This window comes from Pipistrellus kuhlii, unplaced genomic scaffold (genome assembly GCF_014108245.1).
Source record: "Pipistrellus kuhlii isolate mPipKuh1 unplaced genomic scaffold, mPipKuh1.p scaffold_m20_p_3, whole genome shotgun sequence".
NCBI classification, from domain to species: domain Eukaryota; kingdom Metazoa; phylum Chordata; class Mammalia; order Chiroptera; family Vespertilionidae; genus Pipistrellus; species Pipistrellus kuhlii.
In genome coordinates this window covers 130610604-130635081 of record NW_023425529.1, presented here as the reverse complement: position 1 = coordinate 130635081, position 24478 = coordinate 130610604, and the positions used below count along the sequence as shown (strand labels likewise).

The 24478-nt window shown below is 41.4% G+C and overlaps 2 protein-coding genes across 5 annotated transcripts in view; one reads left to right on the top strand and one right to left on the bottom strand.

Moving 5' to 3' along the window:
* The window catches only part of BORA (BORA aurora kinase A activator), a 30922-nt gene extending 29272 nt beyond the window's left edge, over positions 1 to 1650 (bottom strand). For 2 of the 4 annotated variants that reach the window (XM_036455702.2, XM_036455705.2), the window contains exon 1: positions 1336 to 1644. The gene's annotated coding sequence lies outside the window, so the exon portion shown is untranslated. Of the gene's footprint in view, positions 1 to 1335 lie in introns of all 4 variants that reach the window. The other 2 variants (XM_036455704.2, XM_045588692.1) reach the window with 2 other exon arrangements.
* Positions 1651 to 1699: 49 nt separating this feature from the next.
* On the top strand, positions 1700 to 21897 carry MZT1 (mitotic spindle organizing protein 1). The gene is made up of 3 exons (XM_036455707.2): positions 1700 to 1882; positions 12593 to 12738; positions 20285 to 21897. The coding sequence occupies exons 1-3, from the start codon at positions 1798 to 1800 to the stop codon at positions 20306 to 20308; spliced, it is 255 nt and encodes an 84-aa protein (XP_036311600.1). The 5' UTR covers positions 1700 to 1797; the 3' UTR covers positions 20309 to 21897.
* The last annotated feature ends 2581 nt before the right edge of the window (positions 21898 to 24478 follow it).

Below are 24478 nucleotides of genomic sequence, written 5' to 3'. Positions count from 1 at the left end.
CTTTCGGATACCCCAGCAATCCCCCCCCCCCCCCCCCATCATGCTGCCGTGACTAAACAGTAATTATTTACAGCAAGCAAGAGGCGACAGAGCTTGTGCAGGTGTGCCTTTCTGGCAAAATTAGCGCCGCCAGAGCAGCAGGACTGAGGAGAGACAGGAAGCTGACCGCCTCCGGGGGTCCCCTCGCCCTCCTTTCGCCAACAGCCCCAAGGGTAGGAGACATGGGACTGCATTACTCCGGGGCCAGGCAAAGCGAGCTACCGAGAGAGGAAAAGAGGAGCCCACTTCTTGGAAGGCTGAGGAGAACAAGGAGTGAGGCCCGGCGGTGTGGAGGGGCTGAGGTTTTCTTTTGTAAGAGCTGGTTTCAATAACCCTAGCTGTCTTGCTGGGGCTAGGGGTAACCGCCGGGGTGGGGACTGGGACAGCAGCTTTAATCCAAACCCCACAGTATAGAAGGGCTCAGAGTGGCAATACGAGCCATTGAACAGTCCATCACTATCCCTGACCTCGCTGTCTGAGGTAGTAAGGACGGTGGCCTGTGTGCAGCTTTGAAAGAGGAGTGTTGTTTTTATAGATCATTCAGGCATGGTGAAGGACTCTATGGCCAAACTGAGAGAGAGACTAGACAGGAGGCAAAGAGATAGAGAAGCTCAACAGGGGTGGTTTGAAAATTGGTTTAATCGTTCCCCGTGGCTCACCACCCTAATCTCCACCTCATGGGGCCTTTGATTACTTCTAACCCTCGGGCCCTGTATCGCAACTGGGCAAGGGGAAACAGAATATGAGTTCCAGGGTTGAAACTCAGTCCTGAGAAGAGGAGGGAATGTAAGGTCAGGCCTGTTTCTAACTGCCCTGGAAACGGCCAAGAGATTGCAATCTCAACCTTATGTTTGCATTTCCCCAGGCCAATTTCCCCAGGCCACCTGGGTGTGGTTTCTGCCTATAAAAGCTTGTAACTAACCTCTGTTCAGGGCTCTCAAGCGGCAGTCTTTTTCTGGACTGCTGCTTGTGGGTCCCTGCGCAGCGCTTGGAATAACCTCCTGCTCTTTGCATCAAGACTCGGGCTCTGCGTTTGATTTGGGGTCGCCGCTCATCCTTTGGACCGGGGGTCTTTCAGGCCTTACAGAGGCGCAGCTGGCTCCTCGGGTGACGAGCAGAGGGCACTCACACCTGTCACCTCCACGCCACGCCACCATCCTTCCTGGGAGTCCCTCCATTCAGACTCCCCTCGCCGCTCGCATAGCTCCCGGGGGCAGAGCGGGCGGGGCCGCCGCCGGGCACAGCGAGCTCCCCGGGCGGAGAAAGGAGAGGAGCCAGGCGCCACCAAGCACGTACCTAACGGAGTGTGTAACGAGGAAGTCCCCCCCGAAAGGCGACTCCAGCGCTGCCGAGGGCCAGGCCTCCGCTCCCCGCAACAGGCACGGACTCTTTAACTCCCCGTGTCCGCGCTGTCACAGGCCAACCAGGCGCGGGGCTTGCGGAAGGCCGGCCAATCGCGTCGCGCCGCTGCCCGCGAACCGGCCAATCGCGTCGAGGCGGCGCAGTGAATTCGAATCGCTGCTCCACGCTCCACGTTCCGCGCCGAGTAACGACGCTCCAAATTCAAATCCACTCGGCCTCTCGCCGGCGGCGGCGGCGGCGGCGGCGGGGCGGCGGCGGGCGCGGGGGGCGGAGCCGCCGGCGGGCGCGGGGGACGCGCGGCGCGATTGCCCGGCTGAAAGGAAGGTGCTCCACTTCCGGGTCAGACCCGACCCCTCTCCTCCCTCCCACCCCCCGCCGCCTCCCTCGGCCTCCGCCATGGCGAGCAGTAGCGGCACCGGGGCCGCGGCGGCGGCGGCGGCGGCGGCGGCGAATCTGAATGCGGTGAGGGAGACCATGGACGGTGAGTGCCCGTTTCAGCCCCGTGTACCTCGCTTCCGTCCCCCAAAGCCCGCGTCCCCTGGCGGGGGTGAGCCTGGGAGGCCTTTTGGTCCACTCACTCCCCGCGCCCCGCGGCATCCTCGGAGGGCCTCCCCAGGGCGCCGCCGCCGGGACCGCCGGGCGGAGGGCCCCATCCCTGGACAGCTGCCTTCGCCCGGCGGAGTTGGGCGCGGGCGCGGCGTCAGTGCGACGCGCGCGGGGCCCCTGCCGCGCGGGCCCCTGTGCGCCCCCGGCCGCCCCGCGCGCCGCGCCCCCTCCGCCCGGGCCGCGGGCCCTCTTCCTCCTGCGCCGGTCCCCGCCCCCAGGCTTTCCCGCGCCCACCGGGTTAGAGCCACGCGGGGAGCGGACGGCGGGAAACGCGTGTTGGCGTTAACTTCTCCCCTCAAATGGGGGCCCCCACCGCTTCCCGCCTCCCGCGGTGAGCTTGGACCCGCTGCCTTTGAGCCTGCTTCTTTTTTTCTTTTCTTTTTTAAATATATATTTTATTGAGGTTTTTTTTTTTACAGAGAGGAAGTGAGAGGGATGGAGAGTTAGAAACATACATCCATCAGTTGCCTCTTGCACACTGGAGATGTGCCCGCAACCAAGGCACATGCCCTTGACCGGAATCCAACTGGGACCTTTTAGTCTGCAGTCTGACACTCTGTTGCCTGAGCCAAACCAGTTTCGGCTGCTGCTGCTTTTCTGTAACATGGGGTTACCTCGTAACTAGGGCAGTGGTTAGCAAACTCATTAGTCAACAGAGCCAAATATCAACAGTATGTGGATTGACATTTCTTTTGAGAGCCAGTTTTTTAACTTCTTCTAAAGCCACTTCTTCTAAATAGACTCGCTTAGGCCGTGGTATTTTGTGAAAGAGCCACACTCAAGGGGCCAAAGAGCTGCATGTGGCTCGCAAGCCACAGTTTGCCAACCACGGTCCTAGGGTTGTAATGGGCGTATTTAAATTTAAGGTAACCATGTAAAAAGGTGATCGTTGAAAGATACTGGTTTTTTTTTTGTTGTTTTTTTTTTTAGCTTTCATTTCCGTTATTTTTTCCCCTTAAATATGTCATTAGTATTATTTTCTCAAATGATTTTTGGCATCTGTTGCTATAATCATATTTTGTTCTCTTTATTTGTTGCTGTATTCATTGACTTGCAGAGATAAGTGTCCTGACTCTATCATTTTTGTGTATTAGAAGAGGTCATCCCACTTGGAAACGTCTTTGTCTTCATATTGTTCGCTTTCACCAATATGAATGTGTGATGGGTGTTAAACATTGCTTTTTGAATTTTCCAGGGGATACTCACATCTCTGAAAACATAACCTCATGGGATTGTTACTAAACAGTGTCTGCCTGACTGCCAGTCTCTAGCTCCTTGCAATAAGACTTGCAATAAGACTTCTGGCTTTTACTGCACCAGCTGCTGCTTTCCTTTTCAAAGAATTACCTATGTTTTTAGAGCCTTTTCATCTAAAGGTTTTATTTACAAAATATTTGCCTTTCTGTTTTTCTGAAAAGTAGAATTTTGTTCTTAACACCATAGTCATCCCATTTTCCCATCCTTCTTGAGTTACAGCTTATGCGCTTTACTTTGTAAGTGGATTTATGTACATAGCAACTTCATGTATCTGACATCATAATATCTTTGCTTGAAAGCCAATGTGTTTTTTGAACAGGTTGGAGACAATGAAGCCTCACTTCTAGTGAATTCTCTTATTTTAGCAGTGATTTGGTTCCTTCACTATAAGGCCATAGGATCCCACTTGAATAGAATACTCACATTTTATCTCTGGGGGAACTACTTATGTGAAAATGAGAACTGATAGTTTGCATTGTTTACATCAGGATTTTTACTGAGAAAACTTCGTGTAAAATTAAGATTATAGAGAATGGAAGAACATAAAAAATGAAGAAAGACTAGATTAAAAAGAAAAATTGGAGGAGAGAAGGGGTGGATTAGAGAATACTGCTCTTCTCTCTACACATGGTTTGTCCACAAACCAAAAGGTAGAAAAAAAGGTCCCAGGCTGGCAGTGGATGAACATTTGTTAAATGTGACAGACACTGCCCGGCCAGTCAGTGGTTGGGCATGGACCTACCGGTATTATCCAAGAGGTCACCAGTTCCATTCCCAGGCAGGGCTTATACCCCGGTTTCTGGCTCGATCCTCAGTAGGGAGCATGCAGGAGGCAGCCAATTGATGTTTCTCTCTCATAGATGTTTCTATCTATTCTGTTCCTATCTCTCTAAAATAATCAATACCAATGTATTTTAGTGTGTGGGTGTGTGTTTTTTAAAGGTGACAGATACTGTCTTATCCATTAGAACTTTAAACTTACATAAAATCCCTGCTATCGTGCCATAAGTGGGTCTATGACAATCAGTTCTAAAATATGTGAAGTTGAACTATTGTGGTCACTGTAAAACTTGGCATATTTTCCATAGATATTTTCCATGTTGTCTAGAGACTCAGTGCCCAGATTTGTGCACAGGTACAAAGGAAAGAATATTGATACTTATACTATAATTGACCATACAGTGAACTGAAAAAGTCCTAAATGCAGTAATTTTATAATCTTGCCTTTTGCTCACATTTTCAGAAATAAAATTAGTTTGCCCAAGAGGCTGGGCTGACTTACTCAAACATCATTATTATTTGTAATTCTGGTAATATGGGATTTCACTTATATTTAAATCTATCCATGAGAGCCAGACTGAAGTGGTCAAAACTTTTGGAATCTGACTACCCTCCTTCAGGATGTAGTAGTTCTTCTCATTGTATTACTCCTTCCCTCCCATCAGTATTAGCTAACAGTGATTTAATTTTTTTAATCTATCTTTATTGTTGAAAGTATTACAGATGTCCCTTCCCCCAGGGACCACCTCCCCCCTGTTCCCATCCCCTCCCCAGGCCTTCTCCATACTATTTTCTGTCCATGGGCTATACGTATATACATATAAATTCATTAGTTAATCCCCCTCCCCCCCACTTCCCTCTGAATCTTTTCTGTTTTTCATCGGTTTATATTGTTCATTGGATTCCACGTATAAGTGAGATCATGTGATACTTGTCTTTCTCTGACTGGCTTATTTCACTTAGCATAATACTCTCCCAAGTTCCCATGCTGTCTCAAAGGGTAAGAAATCCTTTTTTACAGCTGCATAGTATTTCGTTATGTAAACACTAGAGGCCCAGTGCACAGATTTGTGCACTGGTGGGGTCCCTTAGCCTGGCCTGTGCCTTCTCGAAATCCAGAATCCCTTGTGGGAATGTTGGACTGTTAGGTTTTGGCCTGATCCCTGCAGGCTGCAGGCTGCAGGATATCACAAAGCTGGAGCAGCAGGCATCAGGGAGGAGCCCCAGCCGGGACCAGTTTCATCCTGGCCCCGCTGCACCTGTCGCTGCCGCCTGGTAGTGCTGCCACAGAGGCAGGAGAGGCTCCTGCCTCCCCAGCTGTGCTCACCAGCCAAGAGCCTAGTTTCTGGCTGAGTGGCACTTCTGTGTGGGAGCACACTGACCACCAGGGGCCAGCATCTGCATTGAGCATCTGCCCCCAGTGGTCATTGCATGTCATAACTGTCGGACAGTTACACGGTGGCTTAGGCTTTTATATATATAGATACCACAGTTTTTTAGTCCATTCATCTACTGATGGGCAATAGACCTTATACTAAGTCAGGGCTAGGATCAGAAAAAGAGATTTAATTTTTAATGGCTGTTAGTGGTCTACAAGGATTGTAGAACTCAGCTATAAATATTTGTAACTTTATTGTAAAATGAAAGGACTTTGATAAAGACACCTTACAAAGGTTTTTGTCTTTTGTTTTTCACCAAAATTGTAGTAACTTAGCTAGACTCTTTCTCAGTATTATGCAGCAAAAAGTCTTTTAAAATGGAAATCTGATCTTGTCATGCTTCCATTTTATAATTTCTAATGGCTTCCCAAAGTTCTAAAATCTTCAGTTGGGCCTTAGTAGATTTTCATGTCTGCCTTGTCTCATATTTTACAGCCATTTATCTCCTTTAATTACATTGCATTTGCATGAGCCTTTCTCATCATTTTAAATTTATCAAATTCTCCCCATTGCAAGCTGTTTCTTGGTCCCTAGTCTTTGCCTTTCCTTCTGCCTTTGCATTAGTTAAGTGGATTTCTTTTTACCCTTTTAAAGCTTGTCACTTCCTCAGACAAGTCTTTTTCCTTCAAAACTAGGTAAATTGCCCATGTACCTTATTTTCGAAGTATGGCATTTTCTTTATCATAACTGGAAGCAGCTATTTTACCTGTCTATTCTCTTAGATTGTAATGTTCATGCGAATAAGGACTATATCTGTGCTCTTCACAACTACATTTTCAGCAGTAGCATGGTAGACACAATTCTTATAGATACTAGTTACACAGTGGACACTACAGAAATACTTAGTAATTACAGACAACTTGTAAAGTTAGGAAGTAAAGATTAAGAAAGCTTAAAGAAGGAAATGCAGATACTGAAGTAGAATTATATGGAGGGAAGAGAAAAGGCAGAGGTGAAAAGCACAAAGGTATGAAGTTGGGAATAACTATAGCATCCTATATAATAAAAGGCTAATATGCAGATAAACCAAATGGCGGGACAACCGAAAAACTGGTCGCTATGATGTGTGCTGACCATCAGGGTGCGTGTGTGGAACATGGCAGGCATAGGCTGTGGTGGGGTGGTGGAGCAGTGAATGGGGGCGCCAGACCAAGATAGCACTCTGGTGAACTTCTGGTGGTTACTGAAAATTCTTTGCTCCTGCGCACTGAGCTGTGGTCCCTCCAGGTGCTTGCACCTGCTGCTGGTACCAGCCCCCATCACTTGATGCTGTCAGCAGGTGCAAGTGGTAGCTACTGGCTCCGATCGCCCCTGAAGGCTTCTCCACCTCCCCCTGCTCCTGAGGAGCTATCGGGGCAGCAGCTGCCACTCTTACCCACTGCTGGTGCTGGTTCCAATCACTGTGCTGTCAGTGGGTGCAATTGGGGCCTGTGTGGGTAGCACATGGGAGCAGCAGTGGCGGGAGCAGGGCTGCTGGCAGACAGGGAACTAGGGGTTGCAGCGGGAGGAGCTGAGACCTGCTTCTGTGCCCACCGCAGCTTTGCAACCCACGGGTGGTCCATGAGGTCCAAAAGGTTGGCAACCACTGGTTTAAGGTAACCTTTGAGCAGCTGTCGCCAACTGGTGGTCTGTGTACCACTAGTGGTCTGTGAGGTCTGAAAACTTGGCGACGGCTGATGTAGATAGTTGCACTGAGGGTGTCTCATGCATTGCAGTTGGATAGTAAGCACTGAGTCTGGAGTCATCTCAGTGCTTCCTTACTCACATGATTACTAGTTGATGTAGACTGGTAGCTGGGCTGTCAACAGAGCTGTTGTCTGGAACATGTGGGTTTTCTCACATTCGGTGGCTGGATTCTCAGGGAGAGTGTCTCAAGAGAGAGCAAAGAGGAAGCTATGTTGCATTTTTAAACCTATCATCAGAAGTCATGCAGTGACACTATTGGGAGATGCAGTCTTCAGGAGCCTTGAGCATACCTACACATTCTTGCTCTGTATGCCAAGAATACAAAACCCTGGCTGCTCTTTCCTCCAGTTTCTCAGGTTGGTGTTTACAGTGAGTAACAGTGAGGGATAAGATAACATGTTCAGGCGTCTTCAAACTACGGCATGCGGCCCGCAGAGGAGTCTGAGCTGGCCCACCAGGTTTTTTGGGCAGTGAGCGCAGCCGAGGTGTTACAGTAGGAATTAGTAGTTCATATAGTCTGGCCCTCCAGCTCTCTGAGGGACCGTGATCTGGCCCCCACTTTAAAAAGTTTGAGGACCCCTGAATTGTAGATAAAGAGCAGGCTTGCTAACCTACTTATCGTAAAACTAGGGTTTTTCCAAGCTCAGTGTTCTTCAGTTACGAATATAGTTTGTCAATATAATATATTACCTCACTAAGTCAAAGAAGAAAACCCACCACCTCATTTGAATGGCTGATGAAAAGGTATTGATAATACCAACCTTTTTCATGATTTTAAAGTCTTAGCAAAAAAGAAAATAGTACATTTGTAACACACTAAAGGATAGCTATATGAAACCAACATCATCCTTAACATTAGTGTTAGTTAAATGCATTCTAAATAAAATTGGAAGTACCTGCTAGTTTTACCAGTAAATAATGCAGATTTTGTAATTAAAGAAAACACAATTATTTCAAGAGAAACATCAAAAGTTTGCATTTAAAATGCATTCTAAATAAAATTGGAAGTGCCTGCTAGTATTACCGGTTAATAATGCAGATTTTGTAATTAAAAAATAACACAATTATTTCAAGAGAAACATCAAAAGTACTTTATTCAAAGTAATGTCCATCGTTAGCTACACATTTTCCCCTTCCTTTCTGGTAATTTGTGGATACCGTCCCAATAGAACTTGTTTTGAGGCAAACCATTCAGAGACCCAATTTTTCATTTCTTTGTATGTTTTGAAGTGCTGCTTCAAAAGTGCATGTGTCATCAATTGGAAGAGTGGTAATCTGAAGGAGTAAGGTCTAGTGAATATGATGGATGGATTAATACTTCCCAGGCAAGATCTTTTAACTGGTTTTGAAGTGTGTGATGGTACAGGGGAGAGCAGTTAGACGTGACCAGGCCTGCAAGGGAGGGGAGTTGGGGGCAACCAGGCCTGCAGGGGAGGGCAGTTAGGGGCTACCAGGCTGGCAAGGGAGGGGAGTTAGGGGTGATCGGCCTGCAGGGGAGGGCAGTTGGGGGCGACCAAGTCGGCAGGGGAGGGCAGTTAGGGGTGACTGGGCCAGCAGAGGAGGGCAATTGGGCAGGACCAGGCCAGCAGGGGAGGGCAGTTAGGCACCAATCAGGCTGGGGGGAGTAGTTAGGGGGTTAGTAGGCTGGCAGGCAGAAGCAGTTAGGGTCAATTAGACAGGCAGGCAGGCAGGCAGGCAGGCGAGCAGTTGGGAACCAGTAGTCTTGGATTGTGAGAGGGATGTCCAACTGCCGTTTTGGCCCAGTGGGGTCCCAGATTGGAGGGTGCAGGCTGGGCTGAGGCACATACATCCTCCCCTACCCCATGCACGAATTTCATGCAGCGGGCCTCTAGTATTCAAAGAAAAGGAAATCTCAAGAATCGTTTACCAAAAGAATATAACCTTAAATGGATAAGAGCAGAAACAACATAAAATAAAAACTGGCTATAAATAACCAATAAGCTATGGAACAAGAAGTAATTATGGTGGAAAATTAGAAATCTTAAAATAGTTACTAACATTAAGTTAAGCAGATAGCATAGACAACAGCCTGAATTCAACTGAAGAGCAAAGTATTAGTATGTTGGAATATCAAAACTAGAGAAATGAAAGTGGGAAGGGGCTGTCAGCTTTCAGTCAAGATGAAATAACAGGGACTAAACCCTCCTACCTGAAAAAAACAAAATACCCACGCAAAGCATGCAGAATAATGATTTTCATTTCACTGGACACCAGGCAGCAAAGGCAGTGACTCCAGAGAGACGGGTAACAAGTGAAGTGAGCCAGATAGTTTACTCAGCTTACTGCCTTCAGAGAAGTTTCCATACCACAATGCAGTGTGGTTCAGGCAGCAATGCAGATGGAACCCAGTGGACATCCTGAATTTAGCAGAAGGTGCTTCGAGTCCAGGGAGACCACCAAAAGGAGAGCTTACAGGACAGAGTGCCTACGAGAAAAGTTGCACTCAGAGAGAATTCTGGAGGTCTGCAGAAGGTCTCCCTCAAATATTCAGCAGAGCACTGAATAGCACATGTATGCAGGGAAAGTACCGCAAAAGCTGAGGCAAGAACCAATCAAAAGAAATAAAGAGAACAATATACCATGCTCACACAGGGCTGAGAATAGTGCCTTTATCTACCAACTAAAATGGAAAACTTCATAGTTCACAAGACTAGGCAGAGTATTCAGGTGGCTCTTACCTCAGCAATGGGGCGATCGGAGCCAGTAGCTGCCACTTGCACCTGCTGACAGCATCAAGTGATGGGGGCTGGTACCAGCAGCAGGTGCAAGCACCTGGAGGGACCACAGCTCAGTGCGCAGGAGCAAAGAATTTTCAGTAACCACCAGAAGTTCACCAGAGTGCTATCTTGGTCTGGCGCCCCCATTCACTGCTCCACCACCCCACCACAGCCTATGCCTGCCATGTTCCACACACGCACCCTGATGGTCAGCACACATCATAGCGACCAGTTTTTCGGTTGTCCCGCCATTTGGTTTATTTGCATATTAGCCTTTTATTATATAGGATGCTATAGTTATTCCCAACTTCATACCTTTGTGCTTTTCACCTCTGCCTTTTCTCTTCCCTCCATATAATTCTACTTCAGTATCTGCATTTCCTTCTTTAAGCTTTCTTGATCTTTACTTCCTAACTTTACAAGTTGTCTGTAATTACTAAGTATTTCTGTAGTGTCCACTGTGTAACTAGTATCTATAAGAATTGTGTCTACCATGCTACTGCTGAAAATGTAGTTGTGAAGAGCACAGATATAGTCCTTATTCGCATGAACATTACAATCTAAGAGAATAGACAGGTATTAAAATAGCTGCTTCCAGTTATGATAAAGAAAATGCCATACTTCGAAAATAAGGTACATGGGCAATTTACCTAGTTTTGAAGGAAAAAGACTTGTCTGAGGAAGTGACAAGCTTTAAAAGGGTAAAAAGAAATCCACTTAACTAATGCAAAGGCAGAAGGAAAGGCAAAGACTAGGGACCAAGAAACAGCTTGCAATGGGGAGAATTTGATAAATTTAAAATGATGAGAAAGGCTCATGCAAATGCAATGTAATTAAAGGAGATAAATGGCTGTAAAATATGAGACAAGGCAGACATGAAAATCTACTAAGGCCCAACTGAAGATTTTAGAACTTTGGGAAGCCATTAGAAATTATAAAATGGAAGCATGACAAGATCAGATTTCCATTTTAAAAGACTTTTTGCTGCATAATACTGAGAAAGAGTCTAGCTAAGTTACTACAATTTTGGTGAAAAACAAAAGACAAAAACCTTTGTAAGGTGTCTTTATCAAAGTCCTTTCATTTTACAATAGCCTTAAACTTAAGCTGCGCTCTGGTCCTGACTAATAAATCTTAAAGGACCCAAAAGTGTCAAACTGTTTCCAGATTACTACCCCATTACAAAAATCAGAATATAGAAATAGAAAAATATCCATCAGCCAACAAGATAAAATTCACAATGTCTGCCATCCAATAAAAACATCATTAAGTATGCAAAGCAGGAAAATACAACCCACGATGAAAAAAATTCAGTTGAAACATACCCAAAATTGTCACAGATGTTAGGATTAATTGACAAAGACAGTACTGTACTCCATGTGTTCAAAAGTTAAGGAGAGGACTGGAAGACTTAACAGTTTTTAGGAGGACTTAAATTAATAGGTGATTTAATATTATTAACTTGTCCATTTATCCCAAAATAATATGTAGATTTCATGTAATTCAAGTCAGTATTCAAATGGGATTTGTTTTTAGAATTGATCAATATTTTTAAGGTCATGGAGAGAATGAAAGGGCTTATGATAATAAAAGGTAACAAAAGTTTCTTTAATCTACAAGCAGTATAAAATTAATAATTAAAATTGTGGCTCTAACACAAGATACACATACAACAAATCCATAGGAATATGGGACTTTATGATAATGGTTACATTCTAATTGAGTGATAAAAGAATAGATTGTTCAATAAATAGTTTTGGGCAACTGACTTATTTTAGGAAGGAAAAGTTAGAGATTCTATTTTCCATCTAAACTCTAGGGAGTTAAATATTTATGGGAGTGCGAGAGTTGGGGGTAAGTTTTCCAAGTGCTGGAAGAGAATATTAGTGAAGAATTATATCATCTAAGCATAATGCCAAGGGAAAATGGTACAGGAAAACAATAGATAACACATTAACCATTAACTTAAAAATTCCTAAAAAGGAAATTTAATGTGGTCAGTGTGTTAGCTTCTTGTGGTCTTCTATGATAATGTTTGTTATGTGAAAGACAGATACTTTTATAAACTATAATAAAATAAAGTGCTATAAAAATAAAGTTAAAAACATAAGCTTTCATGTGTTTTTTTTTTTATTCTTAGGCTCAATAAAGATGTATATTTAGTCACATTGGAAAAGTTTGAAATATTTTTAAAGCCTTAAATATGTATATTACTGACTGAACAGCTGTGCTTCTAGGAGTTTATCCTAATAAAATAAAGTTAGTATATACAGATGCTTACCACCATATTATCTTAATGGGGGACAACATGAGAGCTACCTAACTCTTAAAATGGAATAGTTAAGTAATGTCTGATGTTTCCATAAAATGTAATGTTATGTGACTGACTCAATTGCATTGTAAAAGAACATAAAAAGTGGGGAAATGTTCAGAATAATGATTCATAAATTTTAGATGGATATTAAGTGGGTGGTGGAATAAAAAGCAGTTGTGTGGTGGGAGGTTGTAAGTTTATTTTGAAATTTCTAGAGCTCAGTAAGGGTAAGAAAGTATTATGTGTCCTTTTCTAAATGTAAGGATGCCATGCTAGTTCTTTGGTATTTATAGTAGTATACAAATTAAAAAGGAAGTATTATGTGCATTTTTAAAATGTAAGATTTTGGTTTTAAATTTTTTCTTTTTCAGTTCTGCTCGAGATTTCAAGAATTTTGAATACTGGCTTAGATATGGAGACTCTGTCTATTTGTGTACGGCTTTGTGAACAAGGAATTAATCCAGAAGCTTTATCGTCAGTTATTAAGGAACTTCGAAAGGCCACTGAAGCACTAAAGGTAGAAATCCAGTTGTTATTTCATTCTAAATAAAGATGGTTTTGTTTAGAAAATGATTAATGATGAAGTTATGTGAAAGATCTTACACAAGATTAAAGTAACATCTATCCACCATCAAGAGAAATTCTAAAGAGCAAAAGCTTAGTAGCATATATTCAGATCACAAAAGTCACTACTATCATAGACTGTGTTGTTCCTTTCCTAGTAGTCTCCCTTAGAATTTTCCCTGTGTTGTGGGTAAAATTGTGTCTGCCTGAAATAACATATGCTCAGGCCCAGTGTCTATGAATATGACTTTATTTGGAAATAGTATATCTGCAGGTATAATGATGAGATCAAGTTAAGATGAGATCATAATGGATTAATGTCCTTATAAGATGTGGGAAATTTAGACACAGATACACAAAGTACCACGTGAAAGCACAGACACAGGGGAGTGTGCCATGTAACAACAGAAATAGAGACTGGAGTGATGACATCCACAGGGCAAAGAAGGCCGAGGATAATTGGCAGCCACAAGAAGCAAGGAAGGATCCTTTGCTAGAGCCTTCAGAAAGTGGGTGCCCTTCTGACATCTTCATTTTTGGACTTCTGCCTCCAGAACAGTGAGAGAATAAATTTCTGTTGTTTTAAATTACCCAGTTTGTGGTCCTTTATTACAGCAGACAGAAATGTAACACAGGTTTACTGCTGGGAAGTGGAGTGCTTCTATAAGAAATACCTACAAATGTGGAAGTCGCTTTGGAATTGCATAATGAATAGAGATTGGATGGCTTTCATACACTTCATAGAAAAAGCCTAGAGACTGTTGGTAGATTGATGGACATTAAAGACGATTATGGTAAGGGCTCAGAAAGACAGGAGAGCTGAAGAGAGCTTTAATCATCTTAGAGAATACATATAACATTATGAACAGAATATTGCAAGGAATATGGATATTAGGGCTCTGATAAAGTGTCAGAGGGAAATGGAGAGTATATTATTAGGCACTGGAGGAAAGACTATTCTCGCTATAAAGTGAAGGAGCCCTGGCTGAATTATGTTCTGTTGGAAGGAAAATAAAGCTTGTAAGTGATAAACTTGGATACTTAGTTGAGGAAATTTCCAACTTGTGGAATGTGCAGCTTAACTATCTTCTTGTTCCTTATAGTAAAATGAAAAAGGAATGAGAAATTGAGGAAGGAACAGTAAGCAAAAAGCAATGACATTTGCTTTGAAAAATTTTGAGCCCATCCAGATAGCAAATTCTGGAGACATGGACAGGAGTGTGGTTGAGGAACCTTTTGGTGAAGAGATTAGGTGTGTTTCATAGATGCAGTCAGCCATCTCAGCATAAAACACTGCCAGCTTGGACTGAAAGGGACCTGTACAGTACAGAATGAAGGAAGGCTGTCAGACTTCTGGCATTCCATAGGCAGGAACTTGGCGAGCGAGCCAACCAGCTGGGAATATGAATTTATTCAAGAAAAGGGAAGAATGACTCCGGGGTCTCAGAGACCAGGGAGCTACTGAGGGCAATTGGACTGCACTGACAACATGGGCCCGAAGGTCCACCTTTTGTCCAATTAAATTTAGATCTTTCAACTGCTGAGATTGGGAAGAGGAAAAGCGTTCCTTCTCTTAGACACACTGATTTAAAATCTCAGATGATTTTTATTTTCATGTTTTTATAGGACCAACTCACCATGCAAGAATCCTGAAATTTCCAGTTAGTCCTCTTTAAAACTTCTAAGACAAAGTGGCTTTTTAAAAGCCTTCTTTCTTTTATTTGAGGAAATAGAACTATACAAAACACATAGCTTATCCATCTCAGATTGTTATTTTCCAATAAGTTCCAGTGATTTGGGTTGTTGGTTTTGTGTTTTTTGAACATTTTGGTTATTAAGAGAACATTAAAGATAAACATTTACAGAGAAAATCTATACTAATAAAAGGGTAATATGCTAATTAGACTGAACATCTTCTGGATGTCCTTCCGTACATCCTTTCTGACAAAGCCATGTTGGCGGGGTCAAGGAAGAGGAGGTTAGAGGCGATCAGGCAGGCAGGGGAGAGCAGTTAGGGAGAGCGGTTAGGGCAAACAGGCTGTCAGGGGGAGCATTTAGAGGGATCAGGCTGGCAGGCAGGTGAGTGGTTAGGAGCCAGAGGTACTGAGGGATCCCAGATTGGAGAGAGTGCAGGCTGAGCTAAAAGGACCCCCTTCCCATGCACAAGTTTTGTACACAGGGCCTCTAGTATTTTCATAAAGAGGATATCTATGAAATTCATTGCCAACACCCTAGAAGTCCCCTTAGGCTCACCCCATCACTGTCTTCTCTTTCCTGCTTACCCCTCAAGTAACTACTGTCCTAATTTTTATGGTAGACAGTTTTAACGTGATATAAATGTAATCTTTTTTTAAAATTTATTGATTTTTTTACAGAAAGGAAGGGAGAAGGATAGAGAGTTACGATGAAAGAGAAACATCGATCAGCTGCCTCCTGCACACCCTCCCACTGGGAATGTGCCTGCAACCAAGGCACATGCCCTTGACCAGAATTGAACCTGGGACCCTTCAGTCTACAGGTCGACACTATCCACTGAGCCAAACTGGTTTTGGCTAATCTTTTCTTTAAAAAAAATATATTTTTTTATTGATTTCAGAGAGAGGAAACAAAGGAGAGAGATAAAAAAAATATATTTTTTTATTGATTTCAGAGAGAGGAAACAAAGGAGAGAGATAGAGAGAGAGGAACATCGATGAGAGGAAAACATTGATTGGCTGTCTCGCCTCCTGCATGCCCCCTCCAGGGATTGAACCCCCACAACCCGGGCATGTGCCTTGACCCCACATGGGTCAACACTCAACACTGAGCTGGGCAGTACAATCCATTTTTTACTGGGTTCTTTTATTTAACATGTTTGTGAAGTTCATTTATGTTGTGTGTAACTATAATACACTAGAGACCCAGTGCATGAAGTTCATGCACTGAGTTGGGGTGGGGGGTGTCCCTCAGCCTGACTTGTTACCTCTCCAATCTGGGATCCTTCTCACAATCTGGACCGCTGGCTCTTAACCGCTCACCTGCCTGCCTGATTATCCTTAACTGTTTCTCCTTGCCAACCTGATTGCCCCCTAACCTCTCCCTTGCCAGCCTGATTGACACCTGACTGCTCCCCTGCTGGCCCAATTGCCCCCAACTGCCCTCCCCTGCAGGCCTGCTCACCCCCAACTGCACTCACTCCACTGCTGATCATATTGCCCACAACTGCCCTCCCCTGCTGGCCTGATAGCCTCCAACTGCCCTCCCCTGCCGGCAATGTCACCTGCTGGCCTTATCATCCCCAACTGCCCTCAGCCAGGACCTGCCTCCTGTATGCGAGACTCGCCTTCCCCCTGGAGGTGGCTGAGACGCTGGGACCGGCCTCCTTTGCCACCGGGCCCCGCCTTCACTGTGCACACAGCCATCTTGTGGTGATGTCACATGAGGGCGTTATGCCTCCTACGCTTTTATTATATAGGATTCCTTTCCACTTTAATAATGTTTTATTGTACAAATACACTAAAATGTATTTTTTCTACTGTGAATGGATATTGGGTTGTTTCCAGGTAGAGATTTTTGTATTGTAATGCATTTTGAGTACTATAAAGGAACCAGAAGCAAGTAACCTAACTGAAAGGAATGTTCAGCCCAGCCACTTTGGCTCAGTGGTAGAACATTGACCCATGAACCAGGAGGTCACTGGTTGATTCCCAGTCCCAGCACACGCCTGGGTTCTAAGTTCGATCCCCACTGTGGGGCATGCAGGAGGCAGTCGATCAATTATTCTCTCTCATCATTGATGTTTCTTTCTCACCCTCTCTGAAATCAATCAATAAAAATAAAATTTTAAAAAATGATCATCCAAGAGATTACCAGTGAAGTATTACACTTAATTTTATTGAATGAAATAACCTTCCTCAGGTTGTTTTTCTAGATTAAAGTTTATCCTGATTTTATTGCTCCTGTTGGATTGGAGTTTGGATTGGTTGGTAAAGAGTTAAAAGCATAAGGTTGTTCTATCTTTTTTGTGCCGTTGCTGCTAATAAATTTTTTTCTTGTACTTTTTACTTCATTTGGTATGAAAAATTGGGTGAGGAGAATCTGTTCCTGCTGCATTCTATCTTTACCTAGAAATCCTAGTGATGAGAATATCTTTCTCTTTCACAGACTGGTATCTTGAGGAATCTGGGTGAGGGAGAAAAGGGCAGGGCAGAGTGGGCCATTTGAATTAACAACTGTGAGCCTTGGCCACTGTGACAAGATATTAGTGTCAACCTGAGCACCAAAGAGTTGTTGATTCTGTTCCTGGTCAAGGCCACATACCTGGGTTGCTTAGCACTGAATTTTTGTATTGTTTCCTTGGTGCTACTATTAATGGATAAGCAATCATTTACATATTATAATTTTAGAAATTCTAGGCAAGACCTACTTTTCTGTACCTTCTACTTTGTACCATGGTGTCTTTTTTTTTTTTTTTTTAATATATTTTTACAGAGAGGAAGGGAGAGAGATAGAGAACTAGAAACGTCGATGAGAGAGAAACATCGACCAGCCGCCTCCTGCACACCCTCCACCAGGGATGTGCCCGCAACCAACATACATGCCCTTGACCGGAATCGAACCTGGGACCCTTCAGTCCGCAGACCGACGCTCTACCACTGAGCCAAACCGGTTTCGGTGTACCATGGTGTCTTGAATTACACTATCATTGATGCATCCTATACACTTAAGCTCTTTCTTTTGAAGCTATCCTGAACCATCACTAATATCTAAGAGTGAGTGGTGTATCTCTCACTGTGTAAGAAGGTCTGCAGCACAAGGACATTATAGTTGAGAGAGAAACGAGGAATTAAGTTCAATGGTCCAACCCATCCTTCCAGGAATAAACTTGCGCAGAAAAGAGTTTGGAAATGAAGACTACTCGCACTGGTTTTTCCCAGGCCCAATGCTTACAAATTTTTGGAGTCTTTAATGGCCACCTGGTAACTATATGGGTTTCTAGGATGCGATTGCTGTCCATTCTAGTAGTTCTGCCTAACATGAATGCTACACATGGTTGATGGCTTACTTAGTTTAAATGAAAATAGTTGTTTTATTTTTAGTGTTTCTTACTTGATATATTATCTCTATCTTGGAGAACTTCTAAAATTAATATGAAAGTGGAATGGGACAAGAGAGATAATATTGCATTAAAGTTAAGGTGCTTTAATTCTAAAATTCCTAAAATTGTATAATTTTAAGTCTTTTTGAAGTATATGATACTGAGAATGGGGTTAGGAAGATGAAAGAGTGGAAAGGTTATGTGGCTAAAGCTAGTAGAACCATTAAGGGTTCTTAGAACAAGGGACAGTTTTTTTCAAATTGGGTTTTAATTGTGAATTCAGTAAACTCAAAGAAGGGCAAGGCTAATTAAGAATAGCTAGCTATATAGGAAAACAAGTTCTGTTTCAGATTGAGTTATCTGTAGTGTTCTTAATATCTTAAGGGATTTTCATGACAGACTTCTGAAATTAGACCAAACTTAAAAGCAAGTTTTAATTAAGAAGTGGAAGTATAAATGAATTAAAAACTTACCATACATATCTGAAATTAAACTTTTAAAAAATCAATATTTTCATAAATAAATTATTTAAATCCTTTATTTATTTTTAAATATATTTTTATTGATTTCAGAGAGGAAGGAAGAGAGAGAAAAAGATAGAAACATCGATGAGAGAGAATCACTGATCAGCTGCCTCCTGCATGCCCTCTCCTGGGATCAAGCCCCCTTACTAGGGATATGCCCTTGACCGGATCGAACCCGGGACCCTTCAGTCCGAAAGCTGATGCTCTATCCACTAAGCCAAACTAGCTATGGCTATTTTTAACTTTTATTTATTGATATTTAAAGAAAGAGAAACATTCATTTGTTTTTCTACCTAGAAGAACCAACCAGTAACCTTGGTGTATTTGGACATTGCTCTAACTAACTGAGCATGCTGGCCAGGGCCTAAATTCTTATTTTTAGAAATATATGTGATGGAATTATATGGTGCTTTGGAATTTCTGCAGAATAGTCATGGACAGTGGTAATAGTTTGGTATATTAGGTCTAGTAATAATTAATGTAGTTTTCTAATACTTTTTTAAATCGAATTTATTTAAACAATACAACAAAATTTAATCAACAATATAGTTGCCGTTGTTTTCTACTACTTGTGCCCAACGCTCAGGAAGCATTTTAATCCCTCTGTTGTAAAATTCTTGTGATTTTGATGCAAAAAATTCGGTCAATGCATTTTTGAGGCATTCTTCATTATTAAATTTTTTTCCAAGAAGAAAGTTTTGCAAAGAACAAAACAAATGGTAATCGGAAGGGGCAATATCAGGAGAATATTCAGGTTGAGGCAGAACTTCCCATTCCAACTGGTGCAGTTTTTCAGCAGTGATTCTTGCAGTATGCGCTCGTGCATTATCGTGGTGAAGAATTACGCCCTTCCGATTAATCAGCGCGGGTTCTTTTTCTCTTAAAGCTTGGGCTAACCTTTCCAATTGGGCACTATACACTGCACTTGTAATGGTTTGGTTAGATGGTAAAAGTTCATAATGAAGAATTCCTTTAAAATTTCACCAAACACACATCACTTTTTTCGCATGCAAGTCAGGTTTTGGCGTGGGCTGCAGAGCCTCATTTTTGTCCAACCATTGAGGCCGCCTTTTCAAATTAACATACAGCACCCATTCTTCATCTCCAGTAACAATTTGCTCTAAAAACGGCAAACGGTTTTGACGAGAGAGGAGTGAACTGCAAATTGTGACTCTTTGATTACGGTTGTTGTCGGTCAACTCATGAGGAACCCATTTTCCAAACTTTTGGACTTTGCCAAGTGCACGCAATTGATTGGAAATTGTTTTTTGTGAACAATTTAAAGTTGTCACAAGCTCTTATTGGGTAATTTGAGGATTTTGCACCAAAAGAACTTGAAGAGCTTCTTGATCAAAATTGGACACACGGCCTCGACCACTCTTGTCATCTAACGAAAAATTTCCCTCGCGAAATTTCTCAAACCAACGCTGGCATTTTCTGGCGCTAACTGCATCTTGACCAAGAGCACTACAGATGTTTTTTGCAGCCTCACTTGCTTTTCTTCCTAATTGGAACTCGTAAAGCATGCAGTGCCGAATATGCTCTTCATCCGCCATCTTCTTAGCCCTAGTTTTGCAACAAAAACCAAACCAAACACAAACTTTTTCAAGCAAAACTTGTTAATTGCACTTCACACGTTCTGTAGATACCACGTGTTTGAAGGTTATGTCAGTACAAGTCAACGCCAAGCAAGATTTTAAACGAATGTTGGAAAACGACATTAATTATTACTAGACCCGATACAAAAAATGAAAACCACTGCATTATCCTGACAAAACTGTTTTGATATATGTTGGGGAGGATTTGTTTGTTAATGACAGTGTGGTATTGACAAATTTATTTCCATGGTGTGTCTTTTTCTATGTTTTATCATATTGAATCTTACTTTCTTGTTATAGGCTGCTGAAAATATGACAAGCTGACTTTCTAGAGAATTCTTAATGAGATGTCAAACTCTGCAAGAGGATTTGAAGATTGAATTGTACTCAAGAATGTACAATGAAATTACTGCATGCAGCAGTGTAGCAACATTTTCCTTTTTAAAAGAATTATAAAACCATAGCTTTATAAATCAATGAAAACTGGCTTACAGAGAGGACTGTCAAATGTGTTTACATCACATCTTGCTTTTTTAAACAGTGCTAATGCTTTGGCATTACAGTGTTCATATTTATTCCTTATTTATAGATCTGATAGCTTTAATTTTCTAAGCAGTCTATCAGATGTGCACATCTGGTGAGACTGTTTGTAGTACAGCAGAACCCATTAATAGTAATATAGTAGTTAGGACTTGCTGACATTTCCATTATAAACTTTAATTTTAAATTGTTTATGCAAAATAACTGTATTTATGTTGCATTAGGCTAAAAGTTGACAGAATTTCAACCACCATTTGTGAATTTTGATTTATATTCATTATATCAGAATCAAAAACATTTGTTCTAATCTGTTTAACAAAAAATGCTTAATTTTTAAACATAAACTTTGTCTGGCATGAATAGTGTGAAACAGATCAATTTTGTATTGGTTGAAAAATAAAACTTTTAGAAACTTAGATTTTAAAAGTAATGATAGTACTTAGCTTTTACTTTTTATTTGTCAATTGAATCATTTAGTGAGAATATTAATTGAGAATGTTTTCCCCTTAGTTTTACACTTGAAACATTTCAACATGCAAAATTCTTTTTATGTTTATTACATAAAAATAAATTGAGTACTTACCTAATATATCTTGAGTGGTTATCTAATAACTCAGTAGATAGCTATTAACAGGAACTGTCATTCAACATATATGTTACTATTTTCTGAAGAAATAAAGATTTCCAGTCATTAAACAAAAACTAAATAATCTAATGTTCTGTAATGACTTTTTAAGATTATTTTTGTGTGTCATTTTACTATAGAGTTTTAACTAATCAGAATTTACTTCATAATAAATTTTGATTCTGTTTCTGTAATAGAATCTCAATGGAATATTATTCTCAAGACTAATGCAAATTTAATCTGACTTCATTTTAGAATTTGTTAGTTTCCATTTAAATGGCAGAATAAGACAAACTGAAATGATTTTAGTAAAGCTGACTAATATTTAAATAACAGTCTTCTGTACTATTTTAAAAATCTAGTCTTTTGAGTATTTAAACATTTTAAATGTATGACATCTTCACCAAGTTTACTGGAAGGTGTATTGGGAGGCAAGAACATGTGATGAGAAGTCATTTTATTTGCTTACAGATACTTATTGCATGTTGTTATTTATAAAATTATAGAACACTTGTCAAGTTAATAGTTAAATTGTTTATGACTTTATAGATTAAAGTTATTTATGAATAAAACAGCAGGAAAAAATATTGAGGAATTATGTTTACAGAGGACTTCTTTAGTATGTTATGTTTCTTAAATGTAAACATATTTTTAATGCATATTTAATATTTAAAGAAACCAAAGTAATGTTACAGTCATAGTGTTGTGCATGTTGTCATTGACAAAAATAAAACCCATTTCGGTGGTATTGGATGTACTTTTGATTTAATATATGCTTCCATGAATTCAGCTTGTGTTTCTGTAGATATTCTACAAATATTTAAATGCCCATTAGTTAAGTATGATTGGAGACTACTTAAAGGTAGGTTGTGTAATTTAAAATATAAAATTAGGCTTGTGGTGTAAAATGAAAGACTTGCCCTGGTAGGGAAAGGATGTAGCTATATTAATATTGCTCCAGGCTTGAAAACAAAGTTGGCATATCAAATACGTGTGAGATATTTTTCTATACTTCTAAGTGAATATTATAAAATTTACATGTTTCAAACTTAAAACTTTTCTAATAATTGAGTCAAGAATCCGTTTTTAAACTTATTTAAATAAAGTGAAACATTCCTCACATTAGCCACATTTTTATTGTAAAATATACACAATGTGAAATTTACCATTATAAGTTGTATAGTCATATTAAGAACATTTAATTATTGTGCAACCATTACTATCCAGAACTTTTTTGTAATCTTTATTGTTCAGATTATTACAGTTGTTCCTTTCCCACCACCCTCCCCCGTTGCTCCCCTCCATCCAGTTACCACCCCTCATGCCCTAAACCTCCCCCCTCCCCACTGTCCTCATCCATAGGTGTATGGTTTTTGTCCGGTCTCTTCCCGCACCCCCCATACCCTTTCTCCCTCAAGGATTGTCAGTCCACTCCCTTTTCTATTCACCAGATTCTGTTCATTAGATTTTTTATTCACTTAGTTTTTAGATTCACTTGTTAATATGTATTTGCTGTTCATAATTATCTTTACCTTTTTCTTCTTCCTCTTCTTAAAGAATACCTTTCAACATTGCATATAATATTTGTTTGGCAGTGCAGAACTTTCCAAATAGAAACTATCCATTAAGCCAGGGATGGGGAACCTGTGTTTTGCCAAGGACCATTTGGATATTTATTATAACACTAAAGGCCCTATATCAGGCGTCCTCAAACTTTTTATAGTAGGGGCCAGATCACGGTCCCTCAGAGAGCTGGAGGGCCGGACTATATGAACTACTAATTCCTACTGTTAACACCTCGGCTGCACTCACTGCCCAAAAAACCTGGCAGGCTGGATCAGACTCCTCTGCGGGCCGCATGTGGCCCGCGAGCCGTAATTTGAAGACGCCTGCGGCCTATATTCATGCACTGGAGGCAGGATCCCTCAGCCCAGCCTGCCCCCTCTCAGTTCGGGAGTCCTCAGGGGCGGGAGGAGATTAGGGGGAGGCAATGCCCCCATCACACTTCTGTTACTGCCTCAGCCAGCCCTGGTTAGCTGAGCCTCAGATGGCCCGGGGTGGCTAGGTAGCCACCGTCTGAGGCTTGCCTGCACCTCAGGCTGGCCCTGGGCAGCTGAGGGGACTGGGTGCTGCCATCTTTGAGGGTGTAGCAGTTAATTGGCATAGTCTCCTCATTGGCTGTGGGCACAGCCATCTTTGTGAGGGTGTGATGGTCAATTAGCATATTCCCTCTTTTTTAGGATCATTTGCAGGCCATACAAAATTATCACCTTAAAAATTAGCCTGCTATATTTGGTCAAACATTTAATTAACTCACCCCTAATGTCTTGGAAGGGCCAGCCCAAATGAGTTCTCTGGCCTTATTCAGGCTTTATATGGCTGAGGGCCGGATGTCCCCCACTCCTGCATTAAGCAATAACTCCCTGTTCTCTCCCCCAGCTTCAACATCTGCTTTATGAATTTGACTGCTTTTAGTACCTCATATAAGTAGAATCCTAGAATATTTATTCTTTTGTCTCTTATTTTACTTAGCATGATGTCTTCAGATTTCATCTGTGTTGTATCATGTATCAGAATTTCATTAGTTTTAAAGGCTGACTAATATTCCATTTTATGTATTTACATTTTGTCCATTTTTCTGATGATGGATATTTGAATTATTTCTGTTGTTTGGCTAGAGGAGTGATGTTGCTGTCAATATTGGTGTGTAATTATTTAGACCCTGCTTTCAGTTCTTTTCAGTAAAAATGGAATTGTTGCATTGTATTGTAATTGTATAATTTTTTTTAAGGAACTAATTTTTTTTAAAGAACTGTTTTTTGTTTAAACAATAGCCATTGTAATAGGTGTGACATAGAGTCTAATTTTGTTTTAATTTATATTTCCCTAGTAATGAGTAATGTTGAGCATCTTTTCACGTACTTAAACATTGGCTATTTGTATATCTTTGGAGGAATATCTGACCAAGTCCTTTGCCAAGTTTTAATTTTTTTTAATTTTTTTTTTGTCATTTAGTTCTAGTTCTTTATATATTCTGGCATCTATTAAAAAATCACTTATTGGATATTTGATTTGCAACTTTTCTTTTATTCATGAGTTGATTTTTTTCACACTCTTGATGCACAAATTTTTAAAATTTTGATGAAGTCTCACCTATTTTTTTCCCCGTGCTTTTGGTGTCATGGCAGAGATGCTGTGTTAGCAGCCATAGCTTGAAGGAACCACACATGGCAAAAGCTCTGCAGCTCCCACAATCTCATCTGAGAAAAGGACAGGAGTCAGGAAACCACATTACAGAGAAGTTGGGCTCAGAAGTCAGACAGACTCAC

Excerpts from the sequence above, each read along its gene's own strand:
- MZT1 (XM_036455707.2), top strand. The coding sequence starts at position 1,798 with ATGGCGAGCAGTAGCGGCACCGGGGCCGCGGCGGCGGCGGCGGCGGCG. Across the intron at positions 1,883-12,592 it reads GGTGAGGGAGACCATGGACG|TTCTGCTCGAGATTTCAAGA; the intron begins GTGAGTGCCCGT and ends TTTCTTTTTCAG. Across the intron at positions 12,739-20,284 it reads AGGCCACTGAAGCACTAAAG|GCTGCTGAAAATATGACAAG; the intron begins GTAGAAATCCAG and ends TTCTTGTTATAG.